Source organism: Odontesthes bonariensis, chromosome 23 (assembly GCF_027942865.1).
Source record: "Odontesthes bonariensis isolate fOdoBon6 chromosome 23, fOdoBon6.hap1, whole genome shotgun sequence".
Taxonomy (NCBI): Eukaryota; Metazoa; Chordata; class Actinopteri; order Atheriniformes; family Atherinopsidae; genus Odontesthes; species Odontesthes bonariensis.
Genome location: NC_134528.1, coordinates 13,192,777 through 13,216,539, shown reverse-complemented (window position 1 = coordinate 13,216,539; position 23,763 = coordinate 13,192,777). Strand labels below are relative to the sequence as shown.

The window sequence follows — 23,763 nt, the reverse complement described above, 5'->3', positions numbered from 1 at the left end:
CAGTTTAAATGAAATGATTTAACTTTAAGTTTATTGAAAAAAAACAAAGTCTGTTAGCAAAGTTGCTTTCTTTCCACACAAAAAGTAACAACCACGCAGAGCAATATTTATAGTTTTAACATAAGTCTTTATTCTTGACAGAAATATATACACAAATACAACTGTATTTTAGTCATTAGATTTCATAATTTTTTATTTCCTCTGGCTGTTTTTCAGGATCTCCTCCCTTCTCCAAGTACAGGTTGTTGTAGGGATATTGCTTCGGACCCTGGAACGAGAGACAAAAGCTTTAATGAAGATGTGAATCTTTTAAATAAAGAAAGGATTTTCTGTACTGGTGGTAAGACAAAGAAAATAGATATTTCTAAACAACTCCTGTACGACAAAATACACAAACATGCAGCCACAACACAGAATATTCAAATAATAAAGAAGACCTACATATTTTAACACTTTGCACGATGGGACTTTTGTATGACCCCTGTTGTGAGCCTGACAGAGCAAACTTAAAATAATACACATCTTTACTTTGTTATATACTTACAACAGGTTGGTAGGATGGGAATTGCTCGCCCATGTAAAACATGAACATCATGAACCCGAAGAAGCCAAACAGTTGTTTCCACATCGTGGCCCACGCCACAGGGCTGGGTGATGTATCCACACGGTTCCTTATGTACATGTCAAAATGCCAGTGCATCTAAAAACAAAATGAACATAGCCAATTAAATGTCATCAGAAAAATGAAACTGCAAACTTCTGCCTTTGTTAGTTATGTATTTTTTGCAACTGTGAAAAAAACACTGCTTTCTGTGGAGAAATCAGTGCATCTATGTAACAAAGGCAAACTGAATCAAAAACTGTATATATTTCAAGTTTTAAAGGTGTAACATAGATTAATAACATCAAAGCCACACTGGGACACTGTGATAGTCTACAATCAAGCAAGCACAATCTTTGGACAAGAGATTTTTCAATGTTATAATCATTGTAAATGGTGTGCCTCTTTAATGTATCAGTAATACACAATGAACTGTGGTATACAATGTGATAAAGAACAGTGTGAACACAGTACCAACACCAAATTAAAACATCAACAACAATTTACTCTCATATCTATCTATATACATTTCTTTTAGTAACACCAGGTGGGCATTTTAATTTGAAGGGAGTTAAATATGGAATCAAACTAGAGTCTATCGCTGTAGGTTATTTTTTTAAAATGTTTTTTGAATGTAGAGTTTGAAAATTTGGGTCTTACTGTAGATAGATGTGCAAATTTTGATGTAAAGATACACTTTGCTTGGTAAACAATAGAGAGCATGTAAAGAGGTTGTTTTGCAATGTCGGAAAGTAAATAATAAGGGAGCGGGAATGCAAAATATTTTTCACTGAGTCTTACTACATAATTCACAAGACTGTTGTAGCACCAGTATATTTGTAACTTAATAATAAAAACAACTCCATCAGTTTATAGCGGTGTATGTTATCAGCATCTTACCGGCTCTCCCCAGTTCCTCCTCAGGTCAGGGTGGTCCCATTTGTACCAAGGGTCTCTCTCATGTTGAGACCTGTCTACTAGTTTTGGATAGTCCCCGTAGCTTTAATAACAAAACAACGGCACACGGTTTTCAGTGTAGCAGGTTTTGTATGTGTTGTTAATGACTTGACACAGTAGACATTATATATGAATGCGCTCATCCTACTAGTATCTACACCAGCAATGTAGCGGAGAACAAGTAACTTTTAAATTACGATGACGAGCAGAGGTTTGAGAATAAAGCTCACCCCTCGCCGTTGTCGGGATAGGGTTCATAGTCCTCAACCCTCATGTTGTACTTCTTTGCAGCGGCAGCTCTCTCCTCTGGGGTCTTCGGGTACGGACCAGGTAGAGTACCCTTTGTCACGCCAGAAGCTGAAACAGCATTAAATGCATTTGTGAATTAAACACACTACCATTATAAAGCTCCTGGCCTCAAATAAATGACGACGCAGCAAAATTATTGCTTCTGCCCTCACTCCCATTCGAAATAGCGGCTGCCGCTCATCTTGCCAAAGCTAACCTTAGCATGTCAAGGTTACGTCCATGAGAAACTTTATCACTTTACATTCTGACACATACCTTCTGATAAATTCATAATATAGCTTGATTGCATGACTTAAACTCAACTGACCTGCTCTACATCCCGACAAAAGGGCTGGAATGCCAGAGCCTTTTCCCTTAGCGAGAGTTTGGGCCCACCGTCGGAAACCAACACCAGCCATGTTTACTGGCTACTGTTGTCTGACACAATGAGAAGTACGCATGCGCAAGTACAAAGTATGGGTTCCTGTAAGGACCAACTGAAAACATCTATGAATATCTTAAACGTTATAAATTATAATCTCTCTAAGATATGTATTCAATTACAATAATACTAATAATTATTTAAGTGAATGTAAGTTCAGTTCACTATGCTTGTTTTAAACTTTAGGTTAAACAGTTTATCAGGATTAAAAGAAAAAATGTCTTTTTTTTTAGAGTTGATGTGGAAAAAGGACAAAATTTAGGCCATCTTTGTTTCAAATCTGATTATTTTCCTTTCATGGTTGGATATTTGTTCATGTGCTTTTTATTGTGGCACATCTTCTGTCTGCCATTCAATCCCACCCTGTTAACGTGCTGCACTAGTGGTTGGTTGTCGTTCTGTAAGGTTCTCTTATCTCCATAATAGGACTCTCACTGTCATCTGTTGTTTAAGTACTTCTTACCTCACTGAGAGGTAACTGACAAGCGACCTTTCGATCTAACAGTGATGTAAATCAACCACAGCCACATCATTATTGTTTTAAAACATTTTATTCACATTTTATATTTAGTGCAGCAGACACCATCCAATTTGAGAGTAAAGTGAAAGGCAACAAAAAACCTCTCCAGTGGCTAAAGGGAACTTGCTCTCAGAGTGAATGCATTGAAGCTCTGAGGCACGCTCCTCTTCCCATCAGATCAAGCTCAGGTGCACATGTGCATTTACTAAGGGATCATCATTCTGCCACTGGTGACAGATTGAGCAAAGTACTTCAGAGAAGTTCTGCTATGTCCTTTTCCACATTCTCAAAAGGGCCATGTACTTCATACCTGCAGTGAAGGGAAGATACAGTTAGAAATATTTCAAATAAAGGGTAAAGGGACTAATAAATTTAGTCAAGGTCTGTAGTTTGACTTTACCTTCTGAAGGGAATTCCATTTGCATTAATGAGAAACTTCTCAAAATTCCATCTAATGTCATTGACATTGATTGGGGACCAGTAGAACTTCTTAAGCTCTCCAATAACAGGATTCACAAATGGAAGAGATTCCTGTGGAAAACAAGAAATGACATTGCTGCAGTGATGAGATAAAAAAGGACAAAATCCATCAATTGTGTATATTCAAGCTCTTCATAAGATGAACTTTACCTTTAGAAAGGTGAAAAGAGGCTCTTCATTTAATCCATTCACCTCAATTTTGTTAAAGATGGGAAACTTTGGTACAAACCCACCACCAGGTCTTACATATTTCAAAATATTGAGGGTTTCATGACTCTCTTCTATAATGATAAATGTAAAAAAAAAAAAGGTTATTACTTATGTATTTTAAACATACATCACATGAAAAATTTTGTCCTCAAATACAGTGGCTGAGGAACACAAAACATCTATTGGGTGGAAGAAGTGCTTAGACCCTTTTCGTAAAAGTGCAAATTTAATGAAAAAGAACCCTAACTCTGCTACAAAGTTTTGCATTCAAAATCTTTCTAAAGAAATTATGAAGAAGAAGCAACCTATCTTCAAAATATGAGAACATTTTGCAGAAAGAATGCCCCTTTTGACCAATTTGTACATTCAAATTACAATATTGACAGATTGTAATAATGTGGAAGTTGTTTTAGGCTGAGCTAGTTTGAACTATTTCACAATGTAGTTCAGTCTAGTAGATGTCCTCCAAAGGGTTACGAGATTAGTCAAAGTTGAAAATGGAATTCTCTCTTTGGAAAAGAGCAGGAGAAGAAAATATCACCGGCACAATATGTATGAATATTTTTTTAAATGAATATTTGCTTTGGGACATATTTAGCCTGGAACAGTTATTTAAGTGAAACCATCTTAAAGAGGACAAATCAATCTTCAGTGGAACTGCTTACAAATCAGAGATATCTGGTGCTTTTTAGACCACGGAAGTTTCTTTATACTTCTTATGTCTATTGGAATGCTCTCGTCTTGTTTGTGTTCGCGCCACAGGAACTCATAGCTTATCATACTCCATGCAACTGCTTGTGCAGTCTTTTTTAGCTCTAACCTAAAAGTAGAAACTTTCCCAACATGACTCATGCAGCAACGGAAGTGGCCATGACCAAAAAAAAAAACTTGTTAGCAAATGTAAACAATTGAAGCAACAGTTCTTAACAGTAACTTCTAAAAAGTTAAACATAACATAGAGGAATAGACCGACAGTGAAGCCTGAGGTTTACAGAGCGAACAGAACAAAGACAGACAGGAAAGGGGAATGGTTAGGGTCGGGGGATTAGGATCATTACATAGAGCCTCAAAAAAAAACAAACAGGCTACTCTGTCATTCCATTCTCCTCGTGTTTTGTTTAAGTTTTTAGAAGCAAAACTTGGAAATCTCTTGTTTAAAACAGCAACGTTTTACTGATAGTATACAGTTTTTTTCAACCAACTTATCCGTTTCTCAAATTTAGAAACAAACCTTATGAAATTACCTCTATGAACTATGGGTGCAGCTAATGTGATGAATCATATAATGACAACTATAAAACTATGAGCTACAAAAAATCTTCCTGTGGCCACAGAGGATCAGATATAGATCATTTTTTACAAGTGGTCACAACAAGTGTGGTTAGTGTAACTGATTTAATATTTAAAATGTATTGGATTTCATAAACGTATAAATAACGTAATATAAAGTAAAACATTTTTAATATATTGAATTTAAAAGTACAGTATTACCACGTGCAGTGGAGTGTAACAAAATGAAAGGAGACCTACCAGGTGACTGAAGACCAAACTGGTTGCAGGGGAATCCTAAGACAGTGAAGTTGAGGTTGCCAAACATTTCCATCAGTGCATTCATTCGGTGGTACTGAGGAAGCAGAGCAAAAATTCAAATGTGTCCATGAAGACATCTGGACATGTTATGAGAGAATGTGGTCTAAATGTAGTCAGATAGTGTTCAAGAATCACCTCCTCTATTGTTGACCCTCAGAAAGTGGCAACATTGACGATGAGAAGCACTTTACCCCTGTAGCTGCTGAGTGGAACCAGCTGTCCATCCAGAGTCTCAGCAGAGAAATCATAGAGTGATTTATTTTCCATGCTTGTTCTTTAGCTTGTATACAAACTGAAGTCAGTCAGGAGTGAGGATTCACTCTGCTATCCTGTTGGCTGATCTCATTCACCGAAACATAACTCATAGGTCAGCAATTGTTCAGCATGACTGACCACATTGTTCTTCAGGGCAGAGGTGAGCAGGCAGGGAGGCTAGCTGTTCAACAGACACACAAACACACACACACACACATACATATATATATATCAGGATGAGTAGCTGGTAAAAAGTGGTTACTAATTGGAAAATAAAACATCAAAATGAATGCATTTTGGTTCTGCAAAAAAAAGCTAATTTTGGCCCCATATTTCTGTTTACTCCAACAAAAAGAATTCTGACATCAAAATTCAAGCCTCACTTTTTTTCCTCTGATTACATTTTACTATTTGGATATTTATATATTTGGAAAATGTCAACAACAAAACAAACATTCACATGCAACTGTCAATAATGACCTTGTTATTTACTCAAAAAATGGCAGAGACATATTTTGAATGAGCACACGTCTTGTGTTCTAATTTTCTATGTGCGAAAACCTAAAGGTCAGCACAACACAGCGCACCTGTATTTTTGTGTCAGAATAGTGTGGGATTAAATTTGGCGACGCTAAATATGTAAAATACATCAATTGGCATACCAAAAGTTTTTAGATATATAAAGGGCGAAATCAAGAATAACTGTGAAACTAGAATTCAATGGCAGCATTCATTATATTACATGGTCTTTGTAATCAATAGATCACGCTGTTAATTGCAAGACTGGAAAGTAATTTGTGTTTAGTACAAGATAGTTATTCACGGAAGTTCTTTTTTAAAAAAAGAAAAATTTACCAAATCAGCATGAAACCACCCAGTGCTGGCAAATTCTTTGTAACCCTTGATTTGGGAGGTCTCTATAAATCATTTCAAAGACTCGTTGAATCATAGTTATAGCAAATCAATCTGAACATTGCCTTGAGTATGTAAACCCGGAAAATTACAAGTGCTGCATTCAAATGTTCAGTGTAAATTCAAACTACAGTGATTAACAGACCTAATAAACCGTTATTACCACTAATAAACACAAACTGTATTGTATCTAAGCAGCAAATAAACTAACAACATTTAGAGATACAAGCGATAATCTTAACTAATCCGAACAGCGTGAATGAGTAGGCAATCACTTAATATTTGACATTTTTCTCTAAATAGCGTTACTTCACGAGCCTTTCGCAATTTAATATGTATAGTTCCTACAGTCCCTGAAGGCAACATTAGGTTTGGGTTACACTTCAGTCGGTTCGCAAGATGCTAAAGCAAAATACGCTATTTTGGCATCTATGTGAAGAATCACACGTATTGAAAGACGTTGTATAATATAATCGGCTGATAATGGATGTTGAAGCTAAGACGCAGACGTAAGTGTCTTTTTTTTTTTAAAGGTGTTTTGTTAAAAGCAGCGGGATTGGTGGCCCCGGCAGCCTAGCTCACCGGCTAACAGCGGTAGCTGGCGAGTAATGACCAGCCAGCCACTGATATGCAGCGACACACATTTATTTATAGCGACCATCTTATGCCGACAAGGCCAAAACTAACAGTCTTCGTTAATGTAAATTGTTGTCTTTGCTACTATCTAAATCAGTCGTTGACACGTTCTTGTGTTAAGCTCCTGATAGACATGTGCCGTATCAAAGTTCAGCTGTAACACGGTCTTCACTTCTGCAGATTGCATCTCCTGGACCTGCCCTGGGAGGATGTTCTCGTTCCACATATTTTGTGCCATTTGCCACTGCAACACATTGTCAGCCTGCAGAGGGTGAGCAAGCCGTTCCACAGTCTCATCCAGGTGTACCTCGCCAACTGCAGGACCTTTAATTTGTCCCTGGTAAGTACTGAGAATGTTGGTAACGTATAAAATCCCCAGCTGTTGTGGCAGCTTGATCTCTGCTCTGTTGTGATATTTACAGATAGGACCATGCATTCCCAAGGAGGCATTTTGCTCCATGTTAAAGGACAATAAAGTCCTACAGAATCTGTCACTTCAAAACTGCTCAGACTGGGTGACAGACAAGGAACTGCTGCCGGTTATCGGTCAAAACCAGCATCTACAGAGAGTGGACATGAGCGGCTGCGCCTGCCTCACCCGCCACTCCCTGGTGGCTGTGTCCTTGAGTTGCATGCATCTCCAGCATCTCGGCCTGGCACACTGCGAATGGGTGGACAGCCTGTCCCTGCGCAGCCTGGCTGACCACTGCGGGGGGCTGCTGTCGATCGACCTCACCGCTTGCCGCCAGCTGAAGGACGACGCCATCTGCTACCTGGCCCAAAAGTGCTTGCAGTTGAAGTCTCTATCATTGGCAGTCAATGCTAACATCACGGACGAATCAGTAGAGGAGGTGGCCAAGAACTGCAGGGGCCTGGAGCAGCTGGACCTGACGGGTTGCCTGCGGGTCAGGAACCAGTCCATCAGGTATAGTTATCTTATTTCCTGTGGTATTCCTACTGACTTTGTGTCATCTCTGCACGCACTTTGACATGCACCACCTCACTTACTCACCCATCCCTGAGATCTTCTGCTTGCTGTGCTCACAGGACTCTTGCAGAGTACTGCCCAAAGCTGCAGTCCCTGAAGGTGAATCACTGTCACAATGTGACAGAGTCAAGCCTCGACCCTCTACGGAAGCGCAACGTACTGATTGATGTAGAACCACCTTTACAGAGGGCACTGGTGCTTCTTCAGGATGTACTGGGTTTTGCTCCCTTTATCAATCTTCAGATATAGCCAGAAGGCAATCTTCCTGCTCAACAAGTGCACACAGGTGGGTAAGATCAGCAGTATATGTATTGTGCTATTCGTTGTATGACATATTTATTTTATAAATCTTTTACCAGAGCAAAAATAAAAAAACCCTAAAAAAGTGAATTTACCACTGGTTTACTCTGATGAGGTTAATCATTTGTTTTCAATACTTTGTTGCAGGCGACTTTAAAACAGCGGTCACTTTAATCTGCATCACATGGACACTTTTGCTCTGAGGAATGTCACACCACTTCAAGAAGACCGGGATGTGTTGCACTCACATTTTGGTGGCATATGTTATGGACAAAAAACTCACTGGAATGTGGTGAATGATGAAATTTTTACATGTAACTTAAAATGTGATGTCTTTCGCAAAACAAAGAAAAAAGTCACATACTTTTAAGCTTTGTTGCCTCACATCCAAATTATGTCACTGTACTATTTCCTTATGCATTTTTTTGTAAAAATGTTGATTTTCAGAAAAAAAAAAGTTTTGAACCAAAGTATGGCCTTTTGTTGTTTTAAAAACAAATGACAGAGCTGTTATCTTAAGTTTGAGTTTGATTAGAAAAAATAAAAATCCCACTGTTTGATTTACCCGTACTATCTTATAGATACTGATTTTATTTTTATCCAGGTTTTTATTTTCGCCCCTGCCAAGACGTCTGCCGCCACCGACAAACATCAGAAGCGAAAGCGGTGCTATTTGTATTGCTGCCCAGATATTTCCCAGAAACTTTGTTGTTATGTCACTGTTGTCTGTTTTCAAGTTTTGAGTGGAAACTGAGACTATTTGTCAAGTTAGAAGTACCCAGAGATAAGTCATTGAATATATAATCTTTGTGACATGGATGAAATAACTCTTTAATCCAAATTATATGTAAATGTAACACTTCAGTACTTAATTGAAATATGATAATTTTTTAAGACTGTTTCCCTCTGAGTCTCTAAATGAATTTTATATACATAAATAAAAAAAAAGGAACTTGTTGAAATGCTGCCATCCTGTAATGATGCAATACATGCAATATATGATAGAAACATTAAATTGTAAAATGCCACCAGAAATTACTGTTGTGAGTTTTCTGCGTTAATGGATGAGAGCCCAGTTCAACTGAAACTCTTGTTTTGATTACCTCACATCTCAAAAGCTGACTGATGACAGCACTCTAGATTTAGAAAGTGCTTCTCCTACTACACATGGTGCTATGAAAAAATGATTTTAAAAAAAAGACATGGCAGCAGGTCAGTAATATGACCAGGTCTAAAAATACAATACTCATAGTAGTGAGTAGTGAGTCTTTCAGAAGACGAGGAGGGGTCCACCATCTCCTGACAAAGACTAAAATAATGACATTTAACATCACAAAATTGCAAAAAAGACTTTAGGCTATCTTACCAACAGGGATTAAACAACGTATATGATTCTATAGGGATTCAAGAGTTAAGCAAAACTCAGTTAAGATTAAGTGTGATGTGTGTTCCCAACTTTATTTACTGTCTCAGACTTTGAAGACCCCTGATCTATGGTAAACCTTTCAGAAACATGTCTGCATACAAGGGACAGAGCTGCAAAGAAAAATGAAACATTGAATACCCTACATTTCTGGGGCCTTCAGATGGCTCTGTAGTAAAAAATATACATATTTCTGTTGAGGAAGTTACTGCATGGGCTTAGAACACCTCAGAAAACATTGATTGGCGAACAATGGTCAGCCCTGCACCAACAAATACAAGTTAAAACTCAACACGAGAGAAAAACTGGGGATGCACCGGTTGTGAAATTCTAGGATGATACTTACTTTAAAAATGATAACTTGGCAGATTGCTGAAACAGGTTGTTTGAGCCATTTATGTTCCCCTTAATGCCAGGGAAACAATGAAAAATACATTAGAAAAATGCATTCAGCCCATCATCAAACTACCTTTGAATAAACACAACATTTTCATTTAAACCGCAAAAAGATCCTTTGGTTAGAAAAGAGGACATTTTAGCCTATCAAAACATTACCATCTCCTAACGAAAAGTTTCTATAATTTTGCTTGAAAATTTTAATGTTAATAAATCTTGTCAGTTTCAGGGCAAAGTTAATGCAACACAATTCGGATACAATAAAATGAACATTGGCCACTGCCGTTTGTTGACATCATCTAAATAATAATATGGTGATAGGTCACTTGCAATCAACAAGCTGACTATTTGCCAATATCGAAGTGAAACCAAAGATCAGGTATCATCTTGGTTTCACATATCATCAGATCATGGCACTACAGTAAAAGAGCCTCATTCTAAACTGGTTTCCAATGAAGAACCAGCAGACTCTTTCTAAAGACTGTGAAAAATCACAATTGATATGTTATGAAATAAAACAGGGTTAAAAATGTACAAATCAGTGAATGATGTTGTATCCAAATTTTGCTGTTTTTGTTACAATTTCACTATGTTGGACAGAGGACTTAAAAAAAATACAAATAATACTTTGAATAGAAGCAAAGTGTTGCATTTCTTGACAAGTGTGAAAGTTTTCACACTTATGACACAGACGACCATTTTCTTTCAGTTTCATAATCAGTTAAAATGGGCTTATGGCTAACCTGATGTGAGTAACATAATTCCTTTGACTCCTGATTGTTACGTATGAGGAGCTATTGTCAAAGTGTGTCAGAGGTTTTGTTGAAGAAGGTCTCTGGAGCTTTATGACTTTAAATGACACAAGGTGGCAGCAATGAGTCGAAATTCATCAGTTTGGAGCGTGTATAGATTTTAAATATCCAGGCGATGAGGGTGACAATAAAGTTCTAAATTTGCGCTGATACAATGTCAAAAGTATATAAAATCATCTTTCTTTTTTCAAAAAATGTAAAGAAAAAGGTAATAAGTGACTGATTAAGCAGACTGAAAATTGAAAACCAACATAAGCCTCATGATCTTGTTATCACCTGAAGGAGCGAATGCACAATAAGAATTAATGTCCCCCCTTGCTGCCACAGCTTCTTACAGTTTCCTCTGGTGGTCCACTTGGCAGACTATATTGTGTCTTGTCTCTGTGACAACACAACAGGTCTATTTTCCACATGATGGCATGGTTTACCCCATCTGCTGCGTGCTGTCCACAAGCTGAATTTGCACCGTGAGAGTTGTGTTTGGAGGGCTTCGGGGATCGACTGGCATCCTTCTGTTGGCTGCGCTGATCATCATATTGTACCGCTGTCCGTCACAGGAGGCTTCATGGTGTCGTAACTTATAAAGTATATCTTGAAATTTCAATTCACGCCTCATATGGTGCTTTTAATGAAACTCAGTAAGATTATTTCCAACATTTTCAGTACCAGTCATGGAGTTAAACATATTTAGTGTTGCCACTTTTTAAAATGGAAAAAGTATTCTATACAACACTGAGGAAAAATACTTAAAATCTTTCAGCAGAGGCCCAACAGTTGCCCGTCCTTGTTGCTGTGCAGCAGTCTGTGGGTTAAAAACATTCAGTCTACATTCATCATGTAGGACCTCAATTAGCATTGATCTGCAGGAGGGGAAAGAAACATTGCTGCAATACTATATTCCAAGGAGCAATTTCTGTTCCAGTGATTGAGTATATGGGAGGATTTCTCAAACATCGTCAGCCAAACATATTTTGTCTTCCTGTCAATAAACTGGCACTTGTCTAAATTATTGATCAATAGCAACTGATCATTTTATACCAAGACGCAACGATGAAGCTGCTTCATTCTATTCACAATACAGTTTTAGCTCCAGGCATTGTGTAATATATTGTACTTATTAAAATAAAGAATAAATCTAAGTTTAATCTCTGGCTGCGTACAAAATCCTTTGCTGACAGAGTAACTTACAGATGTTGTCCAGAGGCTTATGAATTCCCTTTATGTGTGTTTTAGCAGCTGGTACATATAACAAGGACAAAGCAAGTTTTTATCATAGCAGACATAACTTACATAGAGACACATACTAATAACATTCACAATGGCTCTGTTTTCTTTAAGCATCCCAGTAAGGTGTGGGGAAAGGGCCATATATGTCATTTTTCTAAAAGCAAGGCCTTCCGAAACTTTAGCTTTTGATCCAATGATACAAGATGGTTTGATGCTATGATCAAAACAGCCCTTTATAACTTGAAGTTTTTTTTTCCATGTGATTTCTGTGTAAAACTTAAGAAAAGATTAACAGTTTCCATAGATCATGCTTTTGTCAGGGTGAACCAGCGTGCACCTGTTTGCAGAGACTGAAACAGCTGAATGGAATCCAGCCATCATTAATTTAGTCGTTTACACCTCAGCTGTTCCCAGTGTGCCACATCTGGTTGTCATGTTCTGATCAAAGTCCTGATTCGCATTCATGTGTACGTTGGAATTCTGAAGAACACATTATCTCTGCTTTCATTCAGGCGAAATCAGGACTTTGCTTCATTCTTACAATTCTGTTTGCTCTTTAGGTTTACACTTTTACAGTAAGACAGTTTTGCATATACCTGTGCTTGAATGTTTTTTTAAATTTTTTTTGTCTTTTTAGTTGCTCTGGCCTCCTAATGCCTTGATTGACCATAGTTGTTTGTGTGAGTGTGACAGTAATTTTGTCTCTCTGTTTGCCTTGTGATGGACTGGCCTCTCCAGGTCTGGGTGTACCCCGCCTTTCCAAATGCCAGCTAAGATAAGCAACCCCACCCCCCCGATCTCCTGAGTCCCTACCCAGGATATATCAGATAGTTGTGGAAGGATGTTTGCTCCATTTCTGTGAAATCTTTAATTTAAGAAGTGCCACATTGCTGCCCTCACACTGACAGGAATGGCAGAAAACAGACAAGTTCGGCTTTTTAGTGAAGCTTGCAAGAGTAAACACACAAATTACTTATGGTATATAGTTTTCAGTGATTGCCTTTATGCATCAAATGACAAAGATGTGTTTTTCTTTATTCTGCTGAGTACTCTGAAGAAAGCCAGATAACCTTTGTGGCACACTGTTTAATTTTTCCTGTAGAAGCATCATTATACAAATGAAAACAAAAACTCAATCCTGCCACATACAAACTCACCATCCTTCTCCTCATGTACGCATCAACATGAACCCACACATTAGTTTTGCACCACAAGTTGTTCATTACACATTGGTACAAGACACTGGAGAAAAATATATATAATTTGATATGACCGACATATATCTCTGTATGAGTATGAGTATGTATATGTATATATACATATATGAGATATGATATATATTTTTGTCAACTTGCACTTGAATGATTTGTACAGTTCAACTGTCATCTGTCATTTGCTTCCAGTCAGTGCAGAGCTTTTAATGTCAGATTTACTTCAGTCAAGCCGTAAAGCATATTTGATTAGTAAAACCAAAAAAAAAGCCTTCAGGAGCAGTTTTCAAGCAACATTAATCAACTGAAAGCTGTCATTTATATGAATGCAAAATACTCTTCATCTGCAGCTTGTGTGAAAACCAAATCTTTCTCATGAAAAAAAATCAGAAATGGGTTTAGGTAATTTCAGGTCCTCTGTTAATTAATTGAAGTTCATTTAAGGTGAAGAGAGAATTACTGTAGCTGCCCAAAACTGTGTAAGAGATTTTGTTCATTTTCACATTTTTAATTAAGCGGCTTTCCCCCTCGTCTTCCATCAGTTCTTTCATTCATTTGATGTAGTTTATCTGCTCCAGCCATTCATATACAACCTTATTGGATCCTGGGACTTAAGGATCCATCTTTTGGCCACCAGAGAAGCATAACTAATGACAACATTACAGTGCCTTTGTGAGCGGGGGCATCAAAATGTCGATCAACCAAGCAAGAAATAATGTTGGATTTTAAAATCAGCATGAATAAACAAGTGTGTTTAGGATCTGTGAGGCCCAATTTAGACAGATTTTGAAAGTGGTGATGTACTTGTGGAAGATGATGAATAACCTCTTCAGTGTTCATATATGTATCATGGCTTTAATAGAAAAAAAAAAGACAACAATGCTGAGCATTAGGCCAGACAGTTGTATTTTCAGCCTCTATGTGGCATGAATGACAACAACACAGAAGATGTCGTCAGGGTCTAATCTTTGCTAAATTTTAGGCATTCTGACTGCTAGCATTTTTTGTTTGTCTTCATTAACATAAATTTGTAATTCTTTTTAAATGAATAGAGCTGAGGTGACTGAGCTCTTCACTGCTTGGCTGCAGAATGTGGCAAATTATTGTTCGGGAAGAGACTTTTAAATATTGCTTTGATATAAATTCAATTCAATTCAATTCAATTCAATTCAATTCAATCAATCCATCCATCTTCCATACCCGCTTTATCCAATTTAGGGTCACGGGGGGGCTGGAGCCTATTCGAGCTGTTATTAGGCGAGAAGCCAGGTCGCCAGTCTCAATTGAATTCAATTGAATTCAATTTAGTTCAATAACACTTTATTAATCCTTGAAATGAATATATATTTCTGCAGTATTGATTACTATGACATATATGCTATTGCTATAGATAGATAACAAAGTAAACTATAAATCGGCTTACAAACATTTAGCAAGTTGAAGTGTAGCAGAGAGGAAGGTGTGGTAGAAATCTTCAGTAGTCACCAATGTGACTGGGGCTGAGGTGTTGTTTTTGTAGCTTGGCAACAACTAAGCTGATGAGTGCACATGAAGCATTGGCAGGTTACACATGTGGACTCTCTCAGTAGACAACATAGGCAGGAACTTACATGTATCGATGAAAAAAAAATGGCCTTTTATATGTTTTCATCCAAACTTGTCCATTTTATTTGCCAGTGATCTGACACTTCCCATGATGATCAAGGAAGAAAATGGTTTAACCCTCCTTCACCTTTTTCTCCACTTTGTTCCTGCTCTGTCCTAGATGTCTCTTATTCCGGGCGTTACTTGGACTTCTCCTGTGAGCTTCTCCCATAAGTAAACAACTTTCCCGTTGCTGTGGTAATGCATCCTAACAGGTGTAAAAAAAGATTTACCAGCAGAGATCATTCAGTAGCGCAGCATCTAAACCAGCATAGAAATATGTTTTAAAAAAATATATTCTTAAGCTGCAAAGAAAGACACAATATGTTAAGGCTGCCATTAGTGAGGATCCATTCTAGAACATTATCTAGAAAATTCTTCTTCATCTGTTTTATATAAACTAATACATGTGCCAGTTGTCACAGCCGTATTTCCTGAGTAGGTGAAGGTCACAGATAATGATGGATAGAAACGGGTGACAAAAGCTGTGCATTTACTCTGTTCTCATCTCATAGAACAAGCAAAGCCCTTGAAACATCATTGTCATTGAAATGTCTTCAGACTTGACATTGCAGTCACTTGGTTGCCTAGTTGTCAGATTTGAAAGAGAATGGATGAAAAGCTGTATAAAATAGGAAGAAAAGACAGATTGATAGATGAAACTAAACATTTTTGTCTTTTTTGGTTTAAAAATTAAGCTATATGAATATGCCACAATTGGCTGGGGAGCTGTAATGGAGCATCTTACTGATCTAATCTAAATGATTTTGTTAAGAATAGAAGAATAGGCTTTAGTTGCTTTAGTGCCCTTTACGGATTTTCATTATTGCATTGTAAAGAACTTAAAAAAATGTACAGTGTGTCTGTAAATTTTTACAATTGACCAAGCTCACAAATATTCATTTAAGGTGCGGTTGACAGCAGACTGGCAGCTGTTACGTCTTTTTCAGGACTAACATCCTCACACCTCTTCAAGATCAGCTCAAATTGACACACGTCATGTCACTTGTGTGCTCATTTGAACTGGAATCATATGTCAGACTGAAACTGTCCTGTATTTTCTGTAATGACTACATCTGCTATCAATACAAAGTCTCCAAACAAATTTCTCTAGATTACTCACTTCAATGGCAAGGGCTTTACATTTGAAAGTACTCTAAAGGCAGGTGCATTCCTCTACTTTCAGTGTTTAGTATTGCTGTTGAAGAGGTGACCTTTCTGAGCACTCAGAGGCCAAGTTTTGTAGCTATGCTCAATTTGACTGCAATATAAACGCAATGATTTACCTAATAGAGAATATGTATACGATGAAACATGATGAGGATTTGTCCTGGCAGGAGCCCTCTGACGAATCGGGGCTGCTAAACTGTAAGAAACTGTGTTGAACTTGTGTCCTCCAGGTAGCAGACATCAGAGTTCAGCATTGTGGCATAATCACAGATCACATCTTGTTATGCTTAGTAGATGCTGAAAGATGCTAGAGGGAGACAAAGATGAGATTTAAGACAAAGAGAGAGTTTATTGCTCTTTGGTTAGATGCTTGGTGTGTATTGCCTACATGCCCACTTAATATGATGGTCACCTGTGTCTGTGTCTATGTTTTCTAAAATGATCATTAGTAAACTAATATTTTCTTTATAATGAAGGCCACAATTGTTTTAATGCCATTTATTCAAGAAAAAAGATAATACTTTCATTTTTTTGCTGCCTTGGTTCATTCTCTATAAACTCTGACATAATGGAAGCGCTTAGAGTTATCTAACAAATGGAGCACAAACAGCAAAATATGTGTTTGGTACAAGTCTCGGCCCATAGATTAATGACATTAACGAAGTTTCCATTAGCACAGCGATCAGGGGAGACAGAGGCGTCCATGCGTAAATCCACATGACTGAATCACTGATAAGAGAAAATGAAACACATCTCTACAGGCCAAAAGGGGCCAAGAAACGCCACTCCAAATTAGTCTGCGGCCCAATTTGTTGTTACTTCATTAACCAACCAGCATCTATAGAGCAGGGGAGGGTAGTTGTGACCCATCTTTTGCCTAAAAATTCCCCACAGCGTGCTATTAGGTATGTGAGAAAAAAACAGAAGCTGAGCGAGGAGCAGTGAAATGGCACACAGAGTTTCATCAGGTGGTGAATCACGATCATAGAATAATCTGGAGCATCATGTGAGTGGGCTAGTGCATTCATATGGCTGTACTTTTCAAAGTATTGTAGAGTCACGGCCTATGAAGTTGAGGGATTCTGATCATAGAAGAATAAAGAATGCTTTGCTGCTTCTAAGAACTTTTTAAATAGTGAAAGAACGTGTTTGTGTACATTCCTGGAAATGTACAGCCGAAAAAGCGTGAAAACACAGACCAATATCAAATTTTACAAAAGATTTTTTTTAACTTAGTGATCCCAAGTGTTTCAGACAATATTCCAAACCCAAAGAGATCCACAGTTTTAGATAATGTAACTATACCCGTGATGCATTTAATCTGTTTCATAGCAACCACCAAGTTAATGCACACAGTAATGTTAACATTACAACAACATTCAACACACTGATACAGAAGCCCACAGAAGGACGAAACAGTCATTGTTAAAATATGCATGAAAGATGAAAGTCTAACTTTGATTCTGTTACTAGCTTCACATATTAATTTCACCATCTTTATTTTCATGTTTTACAAGAAACTTTACCTTTTAGAGAGCCAATGCCAGCTATTTTTTTTTACAAGCTACTGTTGTCATCTAATGCTTGCTGCTATATGGCTTCCTGAATCATCCAAATCTTACCATAACCCCATGTTGAAAAGTGTCAAAATAATTTACCCTGACTAATGAAAATGGCATGTCCTAAAATGAAAATTTGGACATTTGGCTAATCAGTGACGAAACGCTTGCTGAACAATTGGACATGGGTTGTCTTAAAGGTCAGAAACCCACTGTTTTCCGAAACACCCAACTTATATTGCACATCTACATCCTTAGGCCAGAGATATACCTGCTTTTTCACCTATTTATAATGGCCATCGCACTGGGAACGCATTGATTGTGAAATTTTGGGCCGATACGATACGATGTTTAAAATAATAGTATTACCAATGGCTGAGAGCCAATAAAAATTCTATTTGTCATCTATTTTCCCTTTTATGCATCATAACAACACAACCAAGACACACTAGAAAAATATCTGCAACCTCCATCTGTTGATGTTATCCTATTTATCAACATGCTTTTTTAATCAGCAAGCTGAATATTGGCTGATATCCATGTTAGGTGTTAGGTGCATCCCTACATCTGCCGTCTCCTGCATTTGTTTTATTGAAATTAAGGTGGGGAAACAAAAAGCAAGCAAGCAAAAAAAAAAAAAAAAAATCAAAGCAAAACAAATAGGTATCTTTCTAAACCACCTAACTCCAACTCTCCTTAGATCCGCAGTGAAATGCATAATTTCTTTCTTTCTTTCCTTCTTTAAAGTCAATACATACTAATGCTCTAAAAAGCTGTACACAGAATACAGTATCTAGATGTTGCATCAACATTTGTATTAAGTAGCAGTTTTGAATACATCTTTTTGTATTGTTTTGCTGGGAAAATCCCTCTTTAACAGAAATTGCATTCTGTGCTTTTCAGCAGTAGAAGGGCAGCTGACGTACAAATACTAAAAGTAGCTGAATTGTTCACAATAGAAGTTTCACCTGGTGTTGAATATGTAAAAAGAACAACATATGAGTGATTGAAAGAATAACCATGTGTAATTGGGTTTTGACTTTGACCTTTTTTATTTCTGCTCCATGAAGATAAATGTTAGTTATTCTAAAATATCTTTTTTGCTGACTCTGAGGTTTACAGACAAAGTAACACTTGTATAGTTGACACTAGAGACTTTTTACTGATATGCAAGCGCTCTGTAAAGGGATACTGATGCAGACTGCTGACACCAAAAACAATGCCTCATAGACCAGGCAATAAATCACTTACAACACTACACCATCTTCCTTATGTCTTTCACAGTGTCAAATTATATCACTGTTACAGGGGGCAGTGATATATAATAATTTTTTTTAAAAACTTTCAAAGTGTTGCAGTGTAACTGCAAACTGTAGTTCAACTATTGAATTAAAGTAAAAAATATTCTGCTTTTCTTATTTTAGATGTGAGCAAATTGTAAAATATCGATAGTTAGACTCGATTAATGCTGATGCATAAAGAACAAAAATTACCTTTTTGAAATTAAGTTGTCATTTAATATATAAATTCATTGTGGTGAGACAAGTAAATGATCATGCAAAACATATACTGTAACATGTTGTTGTGCATCTCTGATCACAATCAAGTTCATGTGAGCTAAGAAAAAAATTATGAATCAGAATGTTATGTTTAAAAATAACATAACCAGAAAATAAAGGTAGCAATAATATGAATATAAATATAAATAGTAACTTAATCAAGAAATAATCTGATGAAAAATATAAAATAAATAACTGAATGGATAAATGTTGCATGATCACAGTCTGTGAGATCTGAGGCCTGAAGTCATCAGTGGAGTTCAGAGCTGGGGGGCCTCTCTGCTCTTATCTGTTGGAGCTGGCTGTCTGGGATGGGTAATTCCTTATCTCCCATGCCTCACTAATATCCTCAGGGGACCAACACCGTTTGGCACCCTGAAATCCTTTTTTCTTCACCGGATGGGAAATCAGCTTGGGTGGATCATGGGGGCTTGAGATGTGGATGCCATATGGCCTCTTTTTATTCTCAGTGGAGTTCAAGCCTTTGGGACACCCAGCCTATAAATGCACACAAGATGTTTTGACAGTATGCTGTGAAAATGGCATTTTAGCATTTTATGTTGTGGTTTGTTATTACTGACACATATCTGTGATTAAGTTGCAGTTTTTAGTGCTGAAGGGGCGTCTGTATCTTAACTGTTGATGGAAAGTCATAAATATGGTCTCTAATGGAAAACTATTGCAAAATAAAATGTTTCGGGAAATCTTATTATTTTATTCTGGTCGGTGAGTCTCATTTCTCCATTCAGTCAAGGAAGTTTTCCGTTAACATTATTATGCAAAAACTACATGGCTGAATTTCAGAAGATCTTAGTAAAGAGCTGGAGCATGGGAAAAGGAAGAACCAGTTCAATGTTAGTATGGATCTGGAACACTTTTTTTTTTAGAAATGCAACATAGGGGATTGGTCTCGGTAAAGGATTGTGCACTCCAAGTTCCCCCTTTTGATAGATAAAAAAGAAGTCAGATCTGATATACAATCACACATCCTGTATACTTTAAGAGTCAATAACAGACAAACAAACATCAAGTCAGATAACCAATCACAGAGGTATGAGGAAAACTTTCAAGGTGATCAAAATATCTCATTTTAGGTCAGTGTAATTCTGAGATATGATTAACAGAAGTCCCTCCAAGAATACCTATTTTTGTGGAATATGTATGTTAAAGTACAGCATTTTTCTTTTTACTGTACTTTTAAGATTTAAGCTTGATGAAAGCTGTACATTTTTTGTATATTGATGTTTAATCAGTCATTTAAACCAGGAAATCCGCAGTAAATGATGAATATCAAAGACCAAATAGCAGCATTTTAAGACAACATAAGCAAAATGATATATATATATATACATATACATGTGTGTGTATAATGTATCTACATATGTAAAAAAAAACTTTATAAGCAATATTTAAGTTACAAAGACTAAAAATACTGTGAACAAAATTAACACTAAATCAACTTACATTTCATTAAATGGATCATTGGCATATTTGCTAAATATATATCTACACGTGCATTTATTGTATATTAGTTTACACATGTATACATGTCTGTATTTTGTTACAGAATATTTCCCCAGTTTTTCAAAATGTAATTGGAAATCTTGCTTTTAAGTGGTTCCATCTTTCATGATTGATTGACAGGTCTTTTTTTTTTTTTTTTTCAAAGCAGTGGGTGCACTACTTTTTCTGTCCAGCTGAGGACATGCTTTCCTCAGACTGGAAAAAAAGAAACACATAGCCTCAAGTAGCCTCACCCTTCTAGTGTAATCCACCATTAATATTAGATTACATGCTGCTTTACTTATTAATGATTCTACAAATTGCAGTTTAATGTCTAATCAGATAAGTTTGTATAATATATATTCATAATGAACATGAAATAGTTGGGTCACTTTCAGTAGAACAGTATGACCATAATGTCATTATGCATCGATATTGTAAGAAATGAACATAATAGGAAAATAGATAGGATATTCTAAGAGTGCTTGTGCAGTTTGTGCCATGCATCATGTCAATTGGCGGAGTACATAGGGACTTTGGAAAGTTGACCCTGCTCTAAAATTACCAACATTTCCCACGCAGGTGCAATGCACAGTGAGGTGAACCTACCACCGCACAGTATAAAAATGACGCAGACTGAGAGACCTCCATCGAACTTCTTTATGAGTAGATTGAGGACAATTTTCCTGCTGAAAGGTGGTCTACCTGGAAGGCCGGGGCTGCCTGCCAGCTGCATGTCATTTCTATCAAATGTGACCGGGGTCTGTCAATTGAGAAAACACAGGGCAATCTGTGGCTGCTGAAAGAGAGCCCCTTGGCCTGCTCCCAGGCTGAGAGACGGCCTTTTGTTCCCAGGCATGTCTCACATACTTTCAGAGTCCAGATAAGCTCAGGCTTCATGAAGTCCTGCTTTATATTTGCCCACTGTAATGTCTCCTTGGGGTCAGGGAATATTGGGAAGCACCATTGGTGAAAAGGTAATATCCCCCCTCCTACACACACATTATAGGGTCAGGAATAGAAGCCACAGGTTAGGTGGTCCAGAGGCCTAGACAGGGGAATTTTTTTCAGAATGATCCCCTCTGCCCATGTGCACACACTTGATCCTTTTCTACCTCTCTTACACAAAGGACATAAACTACAAAACATGCTGGTAGCTTAAGCTGTTTTTTAAAAATAGGATAAACAGGTTCTCTATGCCTGGATCTGCCTGAGTGTATGTGTGTGTGTGTGTAAGCGTTTGTGTGTGGTGGTAGTTGTGGGGTTTGTTTTAGTACCGCCTGGACCACCCACAGACAAGTAAATATCAAGGTGGGTTGAAATATAAGTAGAAGGTATGGAGAAGTTTGAGGCAAGCAGGTAGTGGGGGGGGGGTCAGAGGGGACTGGGACCTCTCACTGACTTGGCGTCAATGTGGTTTATCATAAGTATGTCCTGTAATAGTATGAGGCTAAAGGAAAATACCAGGCATTCTTTTTTACAATACACCCCTACCTTAATCAGATTTACTTCAAACTTAGCCTGTATATAATAAATGTATGTAAAGTGTAAGCATTTACTTGACTGTTTAAGTTAACTTCATGAAAACGTGACGTGGTGTTTTCTTATTCTCATTTTGATTCTTCTTTTACGTTTGTTTTGTATATAATATGCTGCATACTCTACTCTCTCATTTAACATCATAAAATTGCTGCTGATATTTGTTGTATTACTTATTTGTTCACATAACATTTTTGATAAATATTTTTCAATTTTAGTTTTACTTTTTTCGATAAGGGTTTATAGTTTCTGCTGTCAAATGGCCGGAGATGTCAATGCTACTGTCCTGTTTGAGTGTGCACACTTCTTGTGTTCTTTGCTTGATGAAATCTCCATTATAACACATTTACACAATGTCAGCCTAGTGATGAAGAACATTTGGAACATCTCAAAAAGAAAAAGAATGAGCAGTTACTTCACAGTCTGCCATTTTGACCAATCAGAGCAGATTTGACCATGCCTCATGGTGATCATAAAGCTATGATAGAGTGTATCTATTAAAGTTTATCATATGTTTTCTTTGTGAAATCCTAATCTAAAGGAGCAACAGTTTCTCTTGCCTTTAAATACATGTGCTGGAGTTAAATGTACAATATTTGCCGCTGAAATGTACAACAGAGAAGTACACAGATCCCAGGGAGTACTCAGGAAGGTATGTAGAAGTAGAACAACATTAGTAAATCTTGAATAATTTCACCTTTATTTGGATGAATTCCAACACTACTTCACATCTATCAAAATCCCTGGAAAAGAAGCCACTCTTAGCTTAAACTTGTACTTCACTCACTCTTCTCATTGCTGAGAAAGATAAAAACCTGTGAGAGAGTCTCAAATAAACCATCAGGCTTGGGAATAGCCAGTCCCTATTCCACAGGAGAGTTCCTCCACATCAATAAAGACACTTTTTATTCAGTCTGGTTTGGGTTAATGCTGAGTGGGATAGGTGATTTATTATGATCTGTTGCTTTTCTTTGTCAAACATAACAACAAATAGATTTATTAATCTTTTTTTTTTATGTTAGCCGTTTAAGGGTTTTACTTTGAGCTCTTTGGAGCTTTGTGACATTTTGTCATTTCCCTCAATCCTAAAAATCAGCAGAACTACTGACAATGAAAATAATTGTTATAAGGAGTACTAGTGTGCTAGTGCATGACTGGCCTGCCTCAACTGCCACCACATTCAGCATTCTTGGAGAGAACTGGTAAGTTAACTAAATACCAGGCATAATGAGTAGACACCAGTAACATATCCCGCTGAAGCTCTTATGGCTCAATTGGGGAAAATTCATTACTTTAGCACATTGCTTTTTGAGTTTAATTATTCAACAGTCACTTGTATGTGTTATGTTGAATTATCCACATACCCATGGCTGTAAGATGTATGTTAGATATGTTTATGGGACAGAAAAGGGTTCTATCTTCAATCTAGATATCTATTTTTCCAAGGCAGCTATTTAAATAGGCTCAGTTATTTCCGTTGTTGATATTTTTCTCCAAATGTTAACAGGATTTGTGATAATTTCTTTCATCATTGTCAGCAA

The 23,763-nt window shown here is 37.2% G+C and overlaps 3 protein-coding genes across 3 annotated transcripts; 1 reads left to right on the top strand and 2 right to left on the bottom strand.

Annotated features, from left to right (window-relative positions):
* Window positions 1–106: 106 nt before the first annotated feature.
* ndufb8 (NADH:ubiquinone oxidoreductase subunit B8) lies at window positions 107–2,299 on the bottom strand. Its single transcript, XM_075458013.1, has 5 exons — window positions 2,175–2,299; window positions 1,789–1,915; window positions 1,502–1,601; window positions 545–700; window positions 107–268 (listed from the first exon to the last, which is right to left on the bottom strand). Exons 1-5 carry the CDS (start codon window positions 2,263–2,265, stop codon window positions 176–178), a joined length of 567 nt encoding a protein of 188 aa, XP_075314128.1. The 5' UTR covers window positions 2,266–2,299; the 3' UTR covers window positions 107–175.
* Window positions 2,300–2,535: 236 nt separating this feature from the next.
* gpx9 (glutathione peroxidase 9) lies at window positions 2,536–6,345 on the bottom strand. The gene is made up of 6 exons (XM_075458014.1): window positions 6,199–6,345; window positions 5,224–5,524; window positions 5,029–5,122; window positions 3,439–3,569; window positions 3,209–3,339; window positions 2,536–3,118 (listed from the first exon to the last, which is right to left on the bottom strand). The coding sequence occupies exons 2-6, from the start codon at window positions 5,353–5,355 to the stop codon at window positions 3,061–3,063; spliced, it is 546 nt and encodes a 181-aa protein (XP_075314129.1). The 5' UTR covers window positions 5,356–5,524; window positions 6,199–6,345; the 3' UTR covers window positions 2,536–3,060.
* Window positions 6,346–6,618: 273 nt separating this feature from the next.
* Window positions 6,619–9,214, top strand: fbxl15 (F-box and leucine-rich repeat protein 15). Its single transcript, XM_075457274.1, has 5 exons — window positions 6,619–6,764; window positions 7,072–7,231; window positions 7,314–7,816; window positions 7,939–8,165; window positions 8,327–9,214. Exons 1-4 carry the CDS (start codon window positions 6,739–6,741, stop codon window positions 8,126–8,128), a joined length of 879 nt encoding a protein of 292 aa, XP_075313389.1. The 5' UTR covers window positions 6,619–6,738; the 3' UTR covers window positions 8,129–8,165; window positions 8,327–9,214.
* The last annotated feature ends 14,549 nt before the right edge of the window (window positions 9,215–23,763 follow it).

Coding starts and splice junctions, on each gene's coding strand:
- ndufb8 (XM_075458013.1), bottom strand. CDS start 2,265: ATGGCTGGTGTTGGTTTCCGACGGTGGGCCCAAACTCTCGCTAAGGGA. Junction 1,602..1,788: donor TATCCCGACAACGGCGAGGG/GTGAGCTTTATT, acceptor TTGTTATTAAAG/CTACGGGGACTATCCAAAAC. Junction 269..544: donor TCCCATCCTACCAACCTGTT/GTAAGTATATAA, acceptor CTCTCGTTCCAG/GGTCCGAAGCAATATCCCTA.
- fbxl15 (XM_075457274.1), top strand. CDS start 6,739: ATGGATGTTGAAGCTAAGACGCAGAC. Junction 6,765..7,071: donor GTTGAAGCTAAGACGCAGAC/GTAAGTGTCTTT, acceptor TCACTTCTGCAG/ATTGCATCTCCTGGACCTGC. Junction 7,232..7,313: donor GGACCTTTAATTTGTCCCTG/GTAAGTACTGAG, acceptor TGATATTTACAG/ATAGGACCATGCATTCCCAA.